General features: G+C 42.3%; 1 protein-coding gene across 1 annotated transcript in view; it reads right to left on the bottom strand.

Annotated features, from left to right (window-relative positions):
• Window positions 1-17092, bottom strand: part of SH3YL1 (SH3 and SYLF domain containing 1) — a 113928-nt gene that overhangs the window by 61376 nt on the left and 35460 nt on the right. The window contains exons 5-6 of the mRNA XM_044291945.1: window positions 4008-4120; window positions 2505-2633 (exon numbers count right to left, since the gene is read on the bottom strand). Of these exons, the coding sequence (XP_044147880.1) occupies window positions 2505-2633; window positions 4008-4120 (242 nt within the window). The remainder of the gene's footprint in view (window positions 1-2504; window positions 2634-4007; window positions 4121-17092) is intronic.

Raw genomic sequence — 17092 nt, 5'->3', positions numbered from 1 at the left:
ACAACATCCATCTAAGGCTACTTTCACATTAGTGGTTTTTGTGGATCCGTCATGGATCTGCAAAAACCCTTCTGTTACAATAATACAACCGCATGTATCCGTCATGAACGGATTGTGCCTTCTATAGCTATGACAGATCCGTAATGAACTCCAGTAGATCTGTTTTCTATTGTGTTAGAGAAAACAGAGTCGTCACCATTGACTTACATTGTGTGTCAGGACGGATCCGTTTGGCTCTGCTTCGTCAGGCGGACCGCAAAATGCTGCAGGCAGCGTTTTTGTGTCCGCTTCCAGAGAGGAATGGAGACTGATCGGAGGCAAACTGATGCATTCTGAGCAGATCCTTTTCTATTCAGAATGCATTAGGGTAAAACTGATCCGTTTTGGACTGCTTGTGAGAACCCATGACGGATCTCAGAAACGGAAAGCCAAAACGTGAGTGTGAAAGTAGCCTAATTCGTCAGTTTTTTTCACACAATGCATCTGGAAAGACCTTTCGTCCAGTGACCCGTGGGTCTGTTTCACATATGCGGCGAGAGCTCTTCCAGTAAACGTACAGGTGCCAACACAGTCCGAAAAGTCCCTTGATGTAAAATCCAGCACCACCATCAACGTGCCGTAGCTCTGGGATTTAAAGCACAGTTCCCGGCGCCGGGAGTCTGTCATCAAATCCATCCAATTAAAACCAGCTTACATGTCCAATGAGCCCTTGCCACCTGAATCAAATATGCTGGCTCCCATTCCCATGTCACAGAGAAGAAAGTTTTTTAATCATTTATAAATTAAATTAGCCCCTGCGTGCAAAGAGGGAGTTGCCATTGCACGGCTTACTCTCTACATGCGAGTCCCCACCTCTTTGATTGACAGGGCCAGGCATGGAGACTTACGGTATTCACACCTGTCACTGAAGTCTCACGGCAGCACAATTGCCACTGTGTTCAGTGAGTGCATTACAAGTAATGAAGCCTACTGGGTGCCATATGATTAAAAAGTTGATTTCTCCGCAAGGTCAAAAGCGACATTTGTAGCAAAAACATTAGATTCGGTTGGCAAGGGCTCATCGGGCATGTAAGCTGGTTTTAATAGGATGGATTTGATTATATATTCCATTTAAAGTCTAAGGACCCCTTTGCAGGCATTTTTCTTATCACTGCATTAGATTTTTGGGCTAAAAATCATTTTGTCAACAAGTCCCTCAGGGAGTGGCTCTGACGGCTTGATCTGAAGCTCGTATCTATACCTTCCTAACAGCTCAAAAATATTAATTATAGCTACATTCTTATCAGTTTGATAAGAATTCAGCTTAAAGGGACACTGACAGCCCCAATTAGCATATTTAGGTATATATACGTGAGTACAGGTCTTATAAAGTGTATTAAAATGATCTAAGTATCCCCCCTGTCCACCTTATAAGTACCAAAATATAAAGTTATATAACCTGCTTGTCCGGTCACCAATCTGCCCAAGGGGCGGCGTTTCATCACAAAATGCGCCCAGCCAGCCGCTCCCAACTGCCGTTCTGAAGCCCCGCCCAGCTCATCAATATTCACTTAGCTGGGCGGCGGCTACAACTCTCCGGACTCAAGTGCTGCAGCCTCTGCTTTATGCGCATGCGCCGCGCACTTGAGTCGGGAGAGTTGTAGCCGCCGCCCAGCTAAGTGAATATTGATGAGCTGGGCAGGGCTTCAGAACGGCAGTTAGGAGCGGCTGGCTGGGCGCATTTTGTGATGAAACGCCGCTCCTTGGGCAGATTGATGACCGGACAAGCAGGTTATATAACTTTATATTTTGGTACTTATAAGGTGGACAGGGGGGATACTTAGATCATTTTAATACACTTTATAAGACCTGTACTCACGTAAGTGTTTATGAGCTGTCAGGAGATCAGCAATAAGGGCTACAGATTGAGCTGTCAGTGCTACTCTCCAACCGATTCACTGAGAAGTCGGAAGCAATAGTCTGCAGACACAGTCAAAGCTATAGAGTAAAAACTGTTGTAATTTTTTAACAAAGACCAAATGGATTTTTTATTTATTTAAGCTCAAAATGAGTCGAATGCAATAATAAAAACAAATCCTCCAAAAGGGTCCATTGCATTTCAATTGTTTTCCTCTTACTATAAAATGGGATTGAACCTACTGGAATCAGGAAAAAGATCATCAAATCATAACATGTCTGCGTTACTCGTTTAGTGTTTTTGCTAAGTTAGTTGTGTCTCTTTTCAATGTTCTTTTTTCACATTATATTTTAGTGTACCTCTATTATACTCAGATTCTCAGCCATCCAAGCAATAGTGGCTGCAGATAGAAAAGGAAATGATACTGTGTACTATTTTTCAGCAAGGAGCAGCACCATGGCTTCTTCCTTCTGGTGGGAATCTCTGCAGCTAGACGCCCCGCCTATCCGGAAGTGATGACATAATGTAGCCATATACTTTAGATTCTGATGGTTGGAAAACCCCAGTAAGTATCTCACAAATGAACATGGATAAAGCACTAACTTACTTGCGATTGGTTTCTTTCCGTTCAATCAACCCAGACCCTTCTAACGATATGCCAGCAAACAATCCACGTGACTTGCAGTATGTGTAGACGGCTGCTGAACTTCTAATGGCAACATCTCCCTCCAGATTTCTATAGGAACGGAAGAAGATAAGGAAGAAGCATAAAATTGCCCAACATATCTTCCCTCAGAACGCTGAACAGTTTTATACTGGCTAATATAAACTGCTAGTAGTGATTGGTCAATGATCACACAGCAAAGGTGGGGGCCCCGTTTTTTTTTTTTGGGGGGGTCCTTCAGCAGGGTATATGTTAAGGCAGGGTCACATACTGGATGGCATCTCCCTTTGCTGTAATATCGGCTACCACTCTGGCATGGTAACGGACATACAGATACTGGATGTTCTCTTGTGTTATGTCATTCCAAGCTTTCTCAACTGGATCTGTAGCTCATCCAAGGTGGTTGATGGTTGCTGTACATGGGAGGTTCCGTCACCCCATCCAGTCCCAGACATTCTCAATGTGAGCAATTGGGCTAGCCAATGGAACTGCTGGATACCCTAAAGAGCATGTTGTGTAGTGCAAGGCATTATCTTGTTTGAATAGATGTGATAAGGTGCCTTATAGCGCTGGGTTCTTAGGTTCGAATTCGACCAAGAACAACATTTGCATGGAGTTTGTATGTTCTCCCCATATTTGTGTGGGTTTCCTCCAGGTACTCCAGTTTCCTCCCACACTACAGACCTATGTATAAGGAACTTAGATTGTGATCTCCAACAGGGACAATGAGTAATGATAATGACTGTAATATCTGGGTAAAAAAGGCAGTAGGACTGGTTCCACAATGTCGTGGACATATGAAAAGCTGGTGCATGATGATGAGGATGATCACAGTAGACGTTCTCCAACCCTCCTGCAAACTCTGGTGTTATATATTTTTTTACTATCCAGTAGTGTATGTTGACAACTTAAACATTCATAAAGTTAAGGGATACAAAGTGTGTCTCACTCTGGAGGACTCTATTTCAATAAAAACTATAATAGGCAAATTAGCTTTTCAAAACTAAAAATATAAGTTGCCATCATCAGAAACATAGGTGCCTTTTTATACTGTTTTTTGGAAATTTAGCTAATTTGCATCCCCTTTTCCCAGAGAAGCACTGCATGCTCTATGAGTCTATGAGACTCATGGAGCCTGGTAGATGCTCTACACAAGGAGAAACAGTACCCCTCGAAATAGGAACTATGCAATGTTTCATTTCCCACAAAATGGCACTGAAGGGAAGTTCATTGATTGCTGCCTGATTTACCCATATATTATAGGTGATCATGATCAATGATGATTGGACTGCAGCCTCTGTTCATACAACGTGAAAGTTTTCTGTTGGAGGTCTACGTCAAGAGTTGGAGGAGGTAAAGCAGTGCTCTGAGGAACTAGGCCAGCCACTGTGTGCTCTGAGCACCTCATTTGCATTCGAAATGACAGATGTTCCTTGAAGCTCTTACCTCCCAAGGGGTCCAATTGCAACTGTGAAATTTCCTCCAAGAGTTAAGTTACCACCTTTGGCAAATGCTTCGACTGCCCTTTTGTGGTTCAGAATAATAACTAAATCAGACACCTGTTTTAAGAAAAGCACAGTATTAGTAATAACTAAAATATTTTTCCAATAGGTTTGCTGAATGAATAAAGGACATTTGGTTAGCAGCAAAGATTATCAAAAGAGGTGTGAAATGTCTCTATCACTACTAGTGAGAAGTAGTATTGCACATTTGAAAATAGAGGACCAAAGATGCAGTCAAGCTCATAAATCAAAACTGCTGAGGACTCCAATATTTTTGATGGGTTCCAATACTTTACAGTCATGGTTTGGGGGACACTGGGAAAATATGTTCCTAGGGGGAAAATACCCTCCAATAAAATAAGCTATAGATGTCCATAACTTAAAAGATATGGTCCCATCTAGGCATCCATTGTCCTTATGTCCTATAAGGACACCATAGAGGGAGGTCCCCTTGCCAAGACCACCTGTACTGGCCAGTAGAGAAATGTTAAATAAAAAAAAGGTTCCTCCTCTGGAGGACCATTCATCCGAAAGCATGTGACAATAGTACATTTTGGGGCTACCCTTATCAGTGGGGCTATCTAGTAGGGACAGTCCTTTAAAGAGGATGCGACTGTACAATGGATGTGTCTGTTTTACTAAATACTTGTATTCCTCAGGAAATTACAAAGCACAAACAATTACAATGCAGGGCCATCCTTTCTCATAACGCTGCATGGTGCCATTCCTTAGTTGTCAATTAATCTACAAATTTCTAAGGAATAATAGAGGGAAAGCACAAGAAAAGATGCTCCAGAATTGTTATTTGATGGTGAATACAAATATGGTACTTTAAAAAAAAAAAAATTTTAAACAGACATGTAAGTATAGATGCCATATCCTCAAGAGGACCTTTCCTCTTTTTTTACTTTCTAAAATCAATACCTGACACTGTAGGCCAAGAGATTTTTTTTCTCATACACTGCTCTGTTGCGCCGCTGTGCTCCCTTTTGTTTTGCCGTCCTGTATGCTAATCAACAGCATCGGTACAGGAAGTAGGAGGCGGCTGTGTTTGTCAGGGGACGTCTCCTTCCCTCTAGTTGTGGTGCGGTCCAATCACAGTGGACTGCGTCACACCCAGGGAGAAGGTGAGCTGTTTTTTTCTCAATGGCTGAGACGTGGTCGGCTGCGATTGGACCGCACCACAGCCAGGAAGAAGGCGATGCCCCCTGAGAAATGCAACTGTTTCCTTCTCCCTGTACCAACGCTATTGATTAGTATACAGGGCGGCAAAACAAAAGGGGGGCACAGCGGCGCAACACAGCAGCGCATGAGGAAAAAGAATAGCAATATCACATCTCCTAAGGCTACTTTCACACTTGCGTTGTTAATTCCTGTATTGAAATCCTGCAGAGGATCTCAATACCGAAATTAAACGGATCCTTTTTGATTTTGCACATCAGGAAGCAAGTGTTCCGTTAGGATGCGGTCGTGTAAAATCAAAATGGAAAAAAACGGATCAGTCACTAAATACATTGAAAGTCAATGGATGAGGTTTCCGTTTTTTTAAGCTCCATAAAAAACTGATCCGTCATTATTGACTCAGGCTACTTTCACAACAGCGTTTTTGCTGGATCCGTCATGGATCAGCAAACACGCTTCCGTCATGATAATACAACCATCTGCATCCTTTATGAACGGATCCTGTTCTCTCATCATTAACATAGCCAAGACGGATCAGTCATGAACTCCATTAAAGTCAATGGGGGACGGATCCGTTTTCTATTGTGTCAGAGAAAACAGATCCGTCCTCACTGACTTACACTGTGGGTCATGACTGATCCATCTTGCTCCGCAACACATCGCGAACAGAAAAACGCTGCTTGCAGCATTATTCTGTCCGTGATGGGGATGCAACCAAATGGAACGGAATGCATTCTGGTGCACTCAGCTTTGTTCAGTTCAGTTTTGTCCCCACTGACAATGAATGGAGACAAAGTGATAGTCCATGGATGCATTCACAAGTCTGACTGTGAATACTGACCATAAAAAAAAAATGGACATTTTTCCTGACAGCACCCATACAAATCAAGGGGGTGAGAATAAAACTGACAGTTTAACCGTTTTTTACGGCTAATTTTCTCTTAACTCTCGTGTGAACAAGGCCTAAGAATAGACGTCCATGTGTGGTCTGCGGGGTCCATATTGTTTAGAAGGACAGGGCAGAACTGTAGTACCAGGCACAAAAATATAATAAAGAGGCTAGCACGTGAACAGAAACTTGTTAAAAAGTTCTAAGAAAAGAACGAACAATCTTTTGTTTGCAACTAGTAAAGAACAACTAAAGGGCTGTAAATATCTTGCAAACTGCATACAAGATCCACAGGAACATTTAATGTCTTGGTTCAAAAATAAAAAAAAGGCAAAAGTTTACAAAGCCCAATAACGAAAAGAACTTCACAAAACTAAATGACAAAAATTATGAGGCTCTGAAATGAAGGCACATAACAGGCCCCTGACTTTATTATTGTGGGAAAATACAGTAGTTAATTTTTCTAAATGCATTGTGTAACACTGACCACATATGTGGCAACACATTTATGTATATCCTTTGTGGCGGAGAGCCACCCATTGCGAATTTAAGAGATGTTTTTTTTCTTTTAATAGAAAACATTTTTACTGGAGAATAATAGTCTTAAAAACAAAATTATTCTGTTGTTAAGAAGGTCCGGCGGGTGGGTGGGGGGGCAGGTGCACTCCAGAAACCAGAAGTCGTTTAGCATAAAATAGATTGTAAATGTGGAAGAAATTTACCGCATTTGTCGCCCCATAAGACGCAGCCCCCCCCCCCCAAAGTGTGGGAAAAATGTCCCTGTGTCTTATGAGGGGAATACTAATCAGAGCTTCCATTATGGAGAACCAGGAAGCGGTAAAGGCTCTGTACTCACCGCTTCTTGGTCCCGGCTGTGCTGTGGCTGCGCACAGCATAAAGGCGCTCTGTGCGCGTCGGGTCACAGCACAGCTGCAGCAGGAAGAAGACAGAGCGCGCTGGAGGTGAGGAGCAGCGGAGTCCAGAGCAGGAGAGGCAAGTGTTTATTTGATCTGTAGCATGGGGGCTCATAAATGGCACTGGGGCTTATAGATGGCATGGGGGCTCAAAATGGAGGCTGATAAATGGCATGGGGGCTGATCTGATGCATGGGGGGCTGATCTGAGGTCTTACTGGCGTCTTATTAACATTGGGGGTCTGATTGGGGCTGTCAGATGAAGTCTGATTAACGCTAGGTGTCCGATTGCTGGCCTGATCTGAGATCTAATGAAAAATATTTTTTTCTTATTGTCCTCTAAAACCTTATGGGCTGATGCGTCTTAGAAGGCGAAAAATATGGTATGTGGCAATGAAATTGTATTTTAGGGAGTCAAAAGTTTCTCAAAGGGTTTAACAAAAAATGAGGAGAACGTTTTTTATTCATAGGATTTAATAAAAATGGGTTATGAAAGTCTTTCACCAAACAATGATCAGTTCTTAAGGTGGACATACGCATTATGCTACAGTTGATAAAAATGGACGATTTCAACTAAAACAAACGTTTATCTGTAACAATGGACAATCATTTTAGCCAACAGATAACAGACCATTATCGTCTGAAGAGAACTCAGCCGCGATTAATATTTTCCTTTGATAGTCGGACAAAAGATCTTTTGTTCTAAGAAAGATTGTTAATGAATGATTTATTTGAAAGAAAGTTCCCAGAAAGATCTTTTGTCCGTCGGCCGGTTTCACTGAACATGTATGGCAGGACCAATATGGAGGGATATGGGCATGACAAACGTTCACCAAATTATTGTTTGTTCAACCAACTTCTATCTAATGTGTACAGCCAGCCCAGCTTCACATTTCTGGAAAATGAGGGTTGTTGTATTAAATGACAAAAATATTATCAACTGCTACCCAAGTAACTATTTAGTCAAAACTACCATAGGCGTTAAAACAACCATGAGTGTGAACGACCCCCCCCCCTCCCCCACCATGATATCTCATTGATACCGCCCAAGATACATGAAAACAAAAGGAATGCAATTAAATCAGAAACTATAGGACTTAAAGGGGTATTTCGGTTATATTATCGCCTATCTACAGGATTAAGAGATCTACAGGATTAGGCTACTTTCACACTAGCGTTCGGCTGTCCGCTCGTGAGCTCCGTTTGAAGGAGCTCACGAGCGGACCCGAACGCTTCTGTCCAGCCCTGATGCAGTCTGAATGGATGCGGATCCGCTCAGACTGCATCAGTCTGGCGGCGTTCAGCCTCCGCTCCGCTCAGCAGGCGGACACCTGAACGCTGCTTGCAGCGTTCAGGTGTCCGCCTGGCCGTGCGGAGGCGTGCAGATCCGTCCAGACTTACAATGTAAGTCAATGGGGACGGATCAGTTTGAAGATGCCACAATATGGCTCAATCTTCAAGCGGATCCGTCCCCCATTGACTTTCAATGTAAAAGTCTGGATGGATTCGCTCAGGCTAATTTCACACTTAGCCATTTTTTGCCAATATAATGCAGACGGATCCGTTCTGAACGGAGCCTCCGTCTGCATTAATATGAGCGGATCCGTTCAGAACGGATCCGATCGAACGCTAGTGTGAAAGTAGCCTTAGAGATAAGTATTAGATCAGTGGGGATCCTACCCACCGACCCCGATACCCTGTGAAGCCCGCCAACCTGAATGGAGTGGCTGGTTGGGCATGTATAGGGGAATGTACAAGGGGTTGGGGATGAATAGGGAATGTACAACTGGGTGTGTCCCATTCACTTCTATGGGGCCCTTTTCTTCCATTGCACGGCTCAGCAAAAAAATGAAACATGTCCTATACTTGTCAGTGAAAATCAGGACATGACCCTATTGAAGTCTATGGATCAGCAAAAAAACTGAATCAAGGAGGTAGCAAAGACGCGTATAGCATATTCATAGCCGGTCTGAAGAAGCACGACTCCTGCGCGATTCGCTACAGCACATTGTGGCCATCCCGCTCCCCAGCCTGTGCAGTATGCTACCTTACCTGCAATAAAGCCCTAGAAATCGCAAGACCCCTGGTGAGTGCCGCGTCTTTGCTACCTCCTTGATTTCGTCCCTCTATCACGTTGAGCACCGCCACTCCGGTCATTGGAGGCCGCCGCAGGTCTGTGGATCTCTGACAGACGTACAGGACACGAGGTGATTTACAGCGTAGTACCGCTGATTTTCCTTTCCTTCCTCATTCACCCAAAAAACGGAATGCAATCCGTTTTTTTGCAGACATGGTGAACTGTCTGCATAAAAACGGATCTACATTTTTGCGGACAGCATACGGCCATCTGAATAAGCCCTTAGAGAGCCTGGACATTCGTGGAGATTGCTCTCCTGTTTCGAGTGTTTCTCTGCATGTGGTTTGTGCATAGAGTCCAAAGAAGTTTAGTAAATTGTCAGGTACCAGGGGTTTGGCTAGTGTGCTAGTGTGCTGCTGCTGTCTATTGTGAAAGTGAAGCCTGGGATTCCCATTGACTATGCATTGGTCAATCAGGATAATAGTGGTCAATTAACAAATTCAGGTGTCTTTAATAGTCCCCGCCTAATTTATGATGAGGAGCATGTGACTTTATTTTTTAAACCAAAACTGGCATAAGGAGTTTTAATAAATGTCTAATAAATGTCCCAAGGGAAATTTTGTTAGAGGGCTCTACCAGGCTGACACTGCCCACAGTGGAGGAAACGTGCGACATTGAACTGGACTTGGTGGATAAAATTGGAAGAATCAAATCTGATATTTCTTTAAGTTTGAGTTGCATTTTTTAATGGCACCATTTAATGTACCATATCTTGAATTGAAAATGGGAAAAAATGATTTGTGAGGTGAAAGAAAATTGAAATTCCGAGATGGCAATTCTAAATTTATATACCGTATATTTTTAGTAGTAAAGCATGATAAAAAAAAATATAGAAAACATTTAAAAAATGATTTGCATCAGCCAGCTGTATATTATATTAGTACCATTTGATCATTTTTTTATTACATTTTTAGGGGGGTGCAAGACAAAAACAAAAAAATAAAAAATAAAAAACTTATTTAATCAGGCATTTAACTTTTATTTTTATTTTTTTCATTATGGTGTTCACTGCTCAGGATAAACATTTTTTATTTTAATCGTTTCGATATTTTCAGATGTGGCGATAACAATTACATTTATTTATATTAAATTTTAGCATTTAGCAAGTTTAACATTTCAGCCTTTGGCAGTTCTGCTGGTTACTATTAAAGTAGTTATGCCAGGATTAATGTAAAAATTAAAAAAATTACCAGATGGTGAAATGGTGAAACGCTGGGGTCCAGTTTGTTGCTATGACAGTCTGGGGCTTTGTGAAGACAACTGCTTATGAAGCTGTGTCTAAGGCACAGCTCAGCCACAGAATGGTACAGTCTATAGTACGGTGATCAGAAAATTACAGTAACAAAAAAAAAAAAAAAAAAAACTCTTTTCCCAATTTTACATTTAAAAATAATAAAAAAAATGGTGTCCATATCTGACTTAATTAAAATATCAAACTATTTTCAAGTGCCAATCCTGGTATCATATCGAACCAGGCATCAAAGTACTGAAGAAGAAGTATCTCGATACCCAATGCAACCCTACTCGACTTCGAAAACACTCATTGACGAAAATAAAATAAATAACACACCCAGAAATTTCGGATTGCTGCAAAATTTGATTAGACAGTGGGTCTTGCCACAAGGAGGCGTTAAAGGGCTTCCCCCACTGTCCTATAAAAATGTTCTTGGTGAAAGATTGGTGACTGCCAGACATGCATGCTCTGCAATGCTCAAAGACATTTTAGTCCAAGTGAAAGAGCTTTAGAGGGAGCACATCAGTGGACATAGAGAAGCAAGATGGTCATCTTGACGAACTGCCGTTCCGACCTAGTTGTTAGGAAGCATTGGGAGCACTTGATACCCAGACCACAAGTAGGGGCGGGGGACCATTTGATCCACTGACGAGCACGAGCAGCTCCCACAGTTTGCTGTCCACCATCCAGACATAGGTGGCACCTTCAATTACACCCCTGTCTCTGCCCGGACAATTTCCAGGCACTTAGAGAGAAAGTTGGCGCCACGGCACTCATTAGTATCTTAAAGGGGTTATCCAATGAATAATGTAAAAAATGAAAATCAGACATCATATAAGACATGACAGTCTCTTTCTAACAAAGCTAGAACCAGCCCTGTATCTCACATGGGTCCAGAGCATGTGTGGCCATCTAGTGAGAAGGTCAAAGAAATGAGAAAAAGAACTAAGAGCAGGTGGCGCTATACAGATACATTTTATTGTATAACTCAGTAGCTATACAAAATGTTTGATTACATGCAATTACAAAAGAATTTAGATCCAGGTGCTGGTTTGAAAACTGTAGAATATTTTTCGTGGGACAACCCCTTTAAATCGAGAAATGCCAATGGAGTCCAATCCAAGAATGCAATTTTTTGTTTCCAAGCGTATCACATTTTAGATTTTTTTTTTGCACTATAGTAAAAAAAGAAAATTATATCAACGCTTTATTTTATATTAAGTTATCGCATAAATATACAAATGGGCCTTGTGAAAAATAGCACAAGGATATTGGTGTTATGTATTAGTAATAGCATTTTTGAATATATTAACATCTTTTTGGAATATTTCTCATTGGTTTGTGGACTTATGCTCTTATGTCCCATGGAATCGACTGACATGATAGATCTTTTTTGAAGACATCCAAAGATTTAGACTAGGGCTACATGGTGACACTGGCCCTGTGTCGTGGCCAGGGTGGCTGAGTAGCAATGAGCCTATAAAAATGAATGGGATCTCCACAGCAGTGGCATGAAATCCAACACAGCAGGATTTCTTGCGACTACCGCAGCGATCCCTTTCATTTCTATGGGATCACGGCTACTCAGCCATCCTGGCCGTGACAAGTTTTGCCGTGTAGCCCTAGGCTTATTGGCATTGGAAGGAAATGACAGACTCTTGGCTAATATATCAGGACACATACACATTACACCTACAGGAGCTTTAATGACATCTCATTATAAACCCATAGGAAGTAATAGGGAGTTAATCCCACATTTGCAGCTAAAACAGCTTCCACTCTTCTAGAAAGGATTTCTACAAGAATGGGAATGTCTCATTGGGAGGTTTGGCCCATTTATGAAGAAGAGCATATGTGAGGTCAGACACTGAAGTTGGATGAGAAGGCCGGATTCACAGTCGGGTCACATTATTATGGCCACCTCCTACTTTCAACGTTGGTAGCTTATGAAGGAAGTCCCGTGTGCTGAGGTGGCTTGGTGGGTATATAAGGTGTGTGATAGGCCTCTGCATACATATCCCTCTTGGCTGCCATGGGTAAAAGAGGCGATTTATTTTAGTTCCAAAAATGGATCATTACTGGCTTTTGGGCAAAGGGTTACAGTATTTCTGAACCTGTGCCGTTTGTGAACGGTTTATGTGTTGCTGTGGTAAAGGTGCACCGTGAGTGTACTAATGGCACCATTGTGAAAAGGCGAAATGGGAACTGTGGAGCACCACGTGCCACTGATGCGAGAGGTGAACATTAGCTACGAAGGTAATCAAGGGCAGACTGACACACTACAGTGGAGACACTCACTGCCAAAATGAACCAGGGCTACCTGACGTGTCTAAAGCAACAGTTCTGCTGTTTTGCGGTCCGCAGCACGGGCACTGAACCAGTACAGTCATGTGGATGAACCCTTATGTGCATGAGCTCAGGAGTCCTCTCAGGTGGTTTGTCGGAGCACAACATTGGAATTTAAGTGCGTACAGAGATATAAATTACGCAACTGGACTTGGCACCACTTATACTGTAAACAGCTTATGCTAGTTTGGGTGTGTTTCGGAGCTGACAGATTCCCTTTAATTACCACTTTTTGGATTTTGACCCAAGTAGGAAAATGATGAAATTCTTTAAATTAGGCATGCTCAACCTGTGGCCCTCCAGCTGTTGCAAAACTACAACTCTCAGCATGCCCGGACAGCCTACAGCTATCAACCTACAGCAGGGCATGGTGGGCGTTGTAGTTTTACAATAGCTGAAGGGCCGCAGGTTGAGCATCCCTGCTTTAAATGATGCTGGATCCAAAATTAAATTTGGTTACTTCATAAAGCAAAACTAGATGCAGTCTTTCCAGTCTACTGCACCCTCAACTGGTTACCCCCTCATGGAATTCTATTGCAGAATACTGACCATTCATAATTCAAAATGGAATAATAGAGGAATGGCATAACATGGGATCATGAGAATACATGCTCCAGGATAGTTATTACATGGGAAATGCAAGTACCTGCTAAAACAGACATGTCAGGAGAGGTGACAGCTGCTCTTTAAACATCCACATCTGTAAACCACATACCATTCTGCATACAATACAGCTGGAGAAGACCAGCAGAGGGTGTAATTGCTTGTAAGTTTTCATAAAATAAAATTCTGGCCACCCATCTAGCATCTGTCAGTCTAATAAGAGATTAAATTATTTCAGATTGTTTGATACGTGTACTGAACTTCCGCACTTTACACTCCTTAAATTAATTTCTACAGTCAACAATTCACACCTAACTAAACATAGACGATGCATTTTTGGTGTTATTTTTGGATAAATCTATGGTTTGAGATTTATGAGTGACTTTCATATCATGTGCTCCAGGGATTAAATTCTAGCTCTTGAATCTTTCTATACTCATATACAGTATCTCCTGTGTATTGTCAATAATATAGATGTGATGAGAACATCATTCATATATTTCAAACCCACAAGTTCTGTGCTAATCACTTGCGGTCAAAAAACACAGTGGATGAAATGCAGAATTCCCATTTTGAAGTGAGTGAATTATAAGTGGTTGCCTTGTCTCAACATTCCCTTATAGGCTCTGTTAGTGAAAATGGAGGTCATAGAGGCTCTCGTTTTGGAACACATGGTCTGTACACAGTGATATTATATCATGAAAGTAGTACATTTAAGTAGAAGCATGCAGCTCAAAAAATTTATTGAAACAAAAACTAACAGTGTTGGTTATACCCCCACCAAAAATGTCAGCATCTCAATAACTGGTCATGTTGCCCTTAGCTTCAATTACAGCTTGACAATGACATCTCATGCTGTTCACAAGTCGACTTATTGTCTGCTGAGGCATGGCATCCCACTCTTCTTGAAGAGCGGCCCTCAGGTCATTGAGGTTCTGGGGTACAGAGTTAGAAGCCTAAACACGGCGACTCAGCTGATCTCATAGGTTTTCATTGGGATTCAGGTCTGGAGAAAGTGCAGGCCACTCCATTTGAGGTACCCTAGTCTCCAGCAGCCGTTTCCTAATGATGCGACCTCGATGAGCTGGCGAATGGTCGTCCATAAAGATGAAATTAGGCCTGTGTTGTTCATGCAGAGGCACAATGACTGGGTTAATCATGCTATTCAAGTAGTATGGGCTGGTCACTGTACCATTCACAAAGTGTAGGGCAGTTCTGTATTGACTAGACACACCTGCCCACACTGTAACACCACCACCACCAAAGGCTCATCTGGTGACAATAGTGGCTGATGCATAGTGCTCTCCTAGACGTCTCCAACCATGTTGGAGGCCATCATTTCTGCTCCATGTAAATCAACTTTCATCATTGAACAGCACTGAGGCCTATTGGTCCCTCGTCCAGAGTAGATGCTCCCAGGTCGTCTAGCACGCAGACCATGCTGATATAAACAGTTTTGAATGGTCCGACATGACACTTCCCTTAAATGTGACTGGAGTTGTGTGGCATTCATCCGCAGGGCATTATTCACAATTAAGCGGTCATCGGTGTGGGATGTGGCCAAAGGACGAACACTTCTATGCCTTTCTGTGACTCTTCCAGTCTCTGTTGCAACCTGCTGATGACACTCTGTGACACTCTAAACTCAGTGGCCACTTTTGTCTGAGAACATCCTGCTTGAAGCTTCGCAATGGCGAGGTACTGTTAATCAATTGTTAGGTGTTGTCTTGGTCTCATGATTTTAAAATGCGGACAGCATGATGAAGAGCACTGTTTAAATACCAATTATAATTGAGCCAGGAAATTTATTGGGCGATTTATGGATCAAACACCTGTTATGAATTTTGCCGTTAAGCTCCTTGTTAGGCTACTTTCACACCTGCGTTCAGGTGTCCGCTCGTGAGCTCCGTTTGAAGGGGCTCACAAGCGGCCCTGAACGCAGCCGTCTGGCCCTAATGCATTCTCAGTGGAGGCGGATCCACTGAGAATTCATCCGTCTGCCAGCGCTCAGCCTTCGCTCCGCTCAGTGAGCGGACACCTGAACGCTGCAAGCAGCGTTCGGGTGTCCGCCTGGCCGTGCGGATCCGTTCCGACTTATAATGGAAGTCAATGGGGACGGATCCGCTTGAAGATGACACCATATGGCTCAATCTTCAAGCGGATCCGTCCCCCATTGACTTTCAATGTAAAGTCTGAACGGATCCGCTCAGGCTACTTTCACACTTAGAAATTTTTCTAAGTTATAATGCAGACGGATCCGTTCTGAACGGATGCAAACGTCTGCATTATAGGAGCGGATCCGTCTGATGAAACATCAGACGGACCCGCTCCGAACGCTAGTGTGAAAGTAGCCTTAGAGAACAACAAATTGTGTAAAAAGAACTAAAACACTGAAGAGTTGGACATGTGCATTCAAAAGTTTAGAAAAGGTCACATTAAGTTCACCTGTAAAGAGTGCATTTTAGGTTCATCCTAAAATTTCTCCCACAAGCCAAATATCCCTGACTTTTTGTAAGAAGTGTATGTTGAAATATAGCCAAGCATAAAAAAGTATGTGCTTGGAGTAAAATAAAATCTATACCATCTCATTTATGAAAATTGTCCACGAGAAAAACTTGTATTTGGTCAATAGCTACCCATCAGAGCTCACCTTTCATTATTTCAGAAACACTTTAAAAAATAAAAGGTGAGCTCTGATTGGTTGCTATGGACAACTAAGACCATTTCCCAGTTTTGATAAGAGACCCATAGTTTCTTCTGTGCTGGTCATGTGCTGATGATGCTGTAATCACAGGACTTTTAGCTACGTAGTTCCCTCCACAGGCAGTGTGTACTTTCTTGTTTGGGCAAGGTATTCAAGTTGTTTTAGGCTAGATTCACATCTGCATTTAACTGAAGCACCATTTTTTGTCAAGTCGAAACTTGGCACTCATGCCAGAAACTGACTATTCAAAGGGTTACGGTGGTGAATAGCAGTATCAGGCTAGGCCGGGTACGGTGAACTCCGGCAGGCTACTCCTCTGCTGGAACAGCCTGCCGAATCAGTTAAACGCAAATGTGAAACTACATTTAGCTATCGCTCACTCTCTCGTTCAGAGCAAGGGGAGAGTAAATGGATACAGTAATTCAAGTCTCTTCCTACTGTATCCCACAGATATGATTGTAGTGTGCAGCCTTTAAGTAATAGAAGTAAACTTAAAGTGCTATTTCTTTTTAACCCAAATTAACACACTGGGGTGCATGTGCTAAGAGTGTTACTGGAGGTACACAAGTATTAAACCAAGGGAAATCTGTAAATAAAAAGTGATAAGCTGTAATGTGACTTATCAATACCGTTTCCTCCACTAGCTGGTTAAGTAGAGATCAGTAGGTAATGAATGGGAAGCTGTAGGGTGCCATTTTTCTCTTAGAAAGACATCAAATATTAAGTGAAAATGAACTGAGGCCAATGTTGAGTTAGAATTGTGCACAGTCACGTATGGAAAATTGGAAATGTTACGTGGAGCCGTGTACAATAGCAGATGTCTGTCACTGGTTACTCAGCCAGAAGCCTGTCTTATGTGAGACCAGACTGATTTTCTCTAATCAACCCCTCCTGGATTTCTATTACACGATTGGAGGCTCGTGAGATAGATATCAAATGATCAACTATCTTCATTACAGACACATTTTCATTAATCTGCATTTATAGAGAGATGGGGTAAATTTAGAAACATTGTTATTAG

This window comes from Bufo gargarizans, chromosome 4 (assembly GCF_014858855.1).
Source record: "Bufo gargarizans isolate SCDJY-AF-19 chromosome 4, ASM1485885v1, whole genome shotgun sequence".
Taxonomy (NCBI): Eukaryota; Metazoa; Chordata; class Amphibia; order Anura; family Bufonidae; genus Bufo; species Bufo gargarizans.
This window is presented reverse-complemented; position numbering and strand designations above follow the sequence as displayed.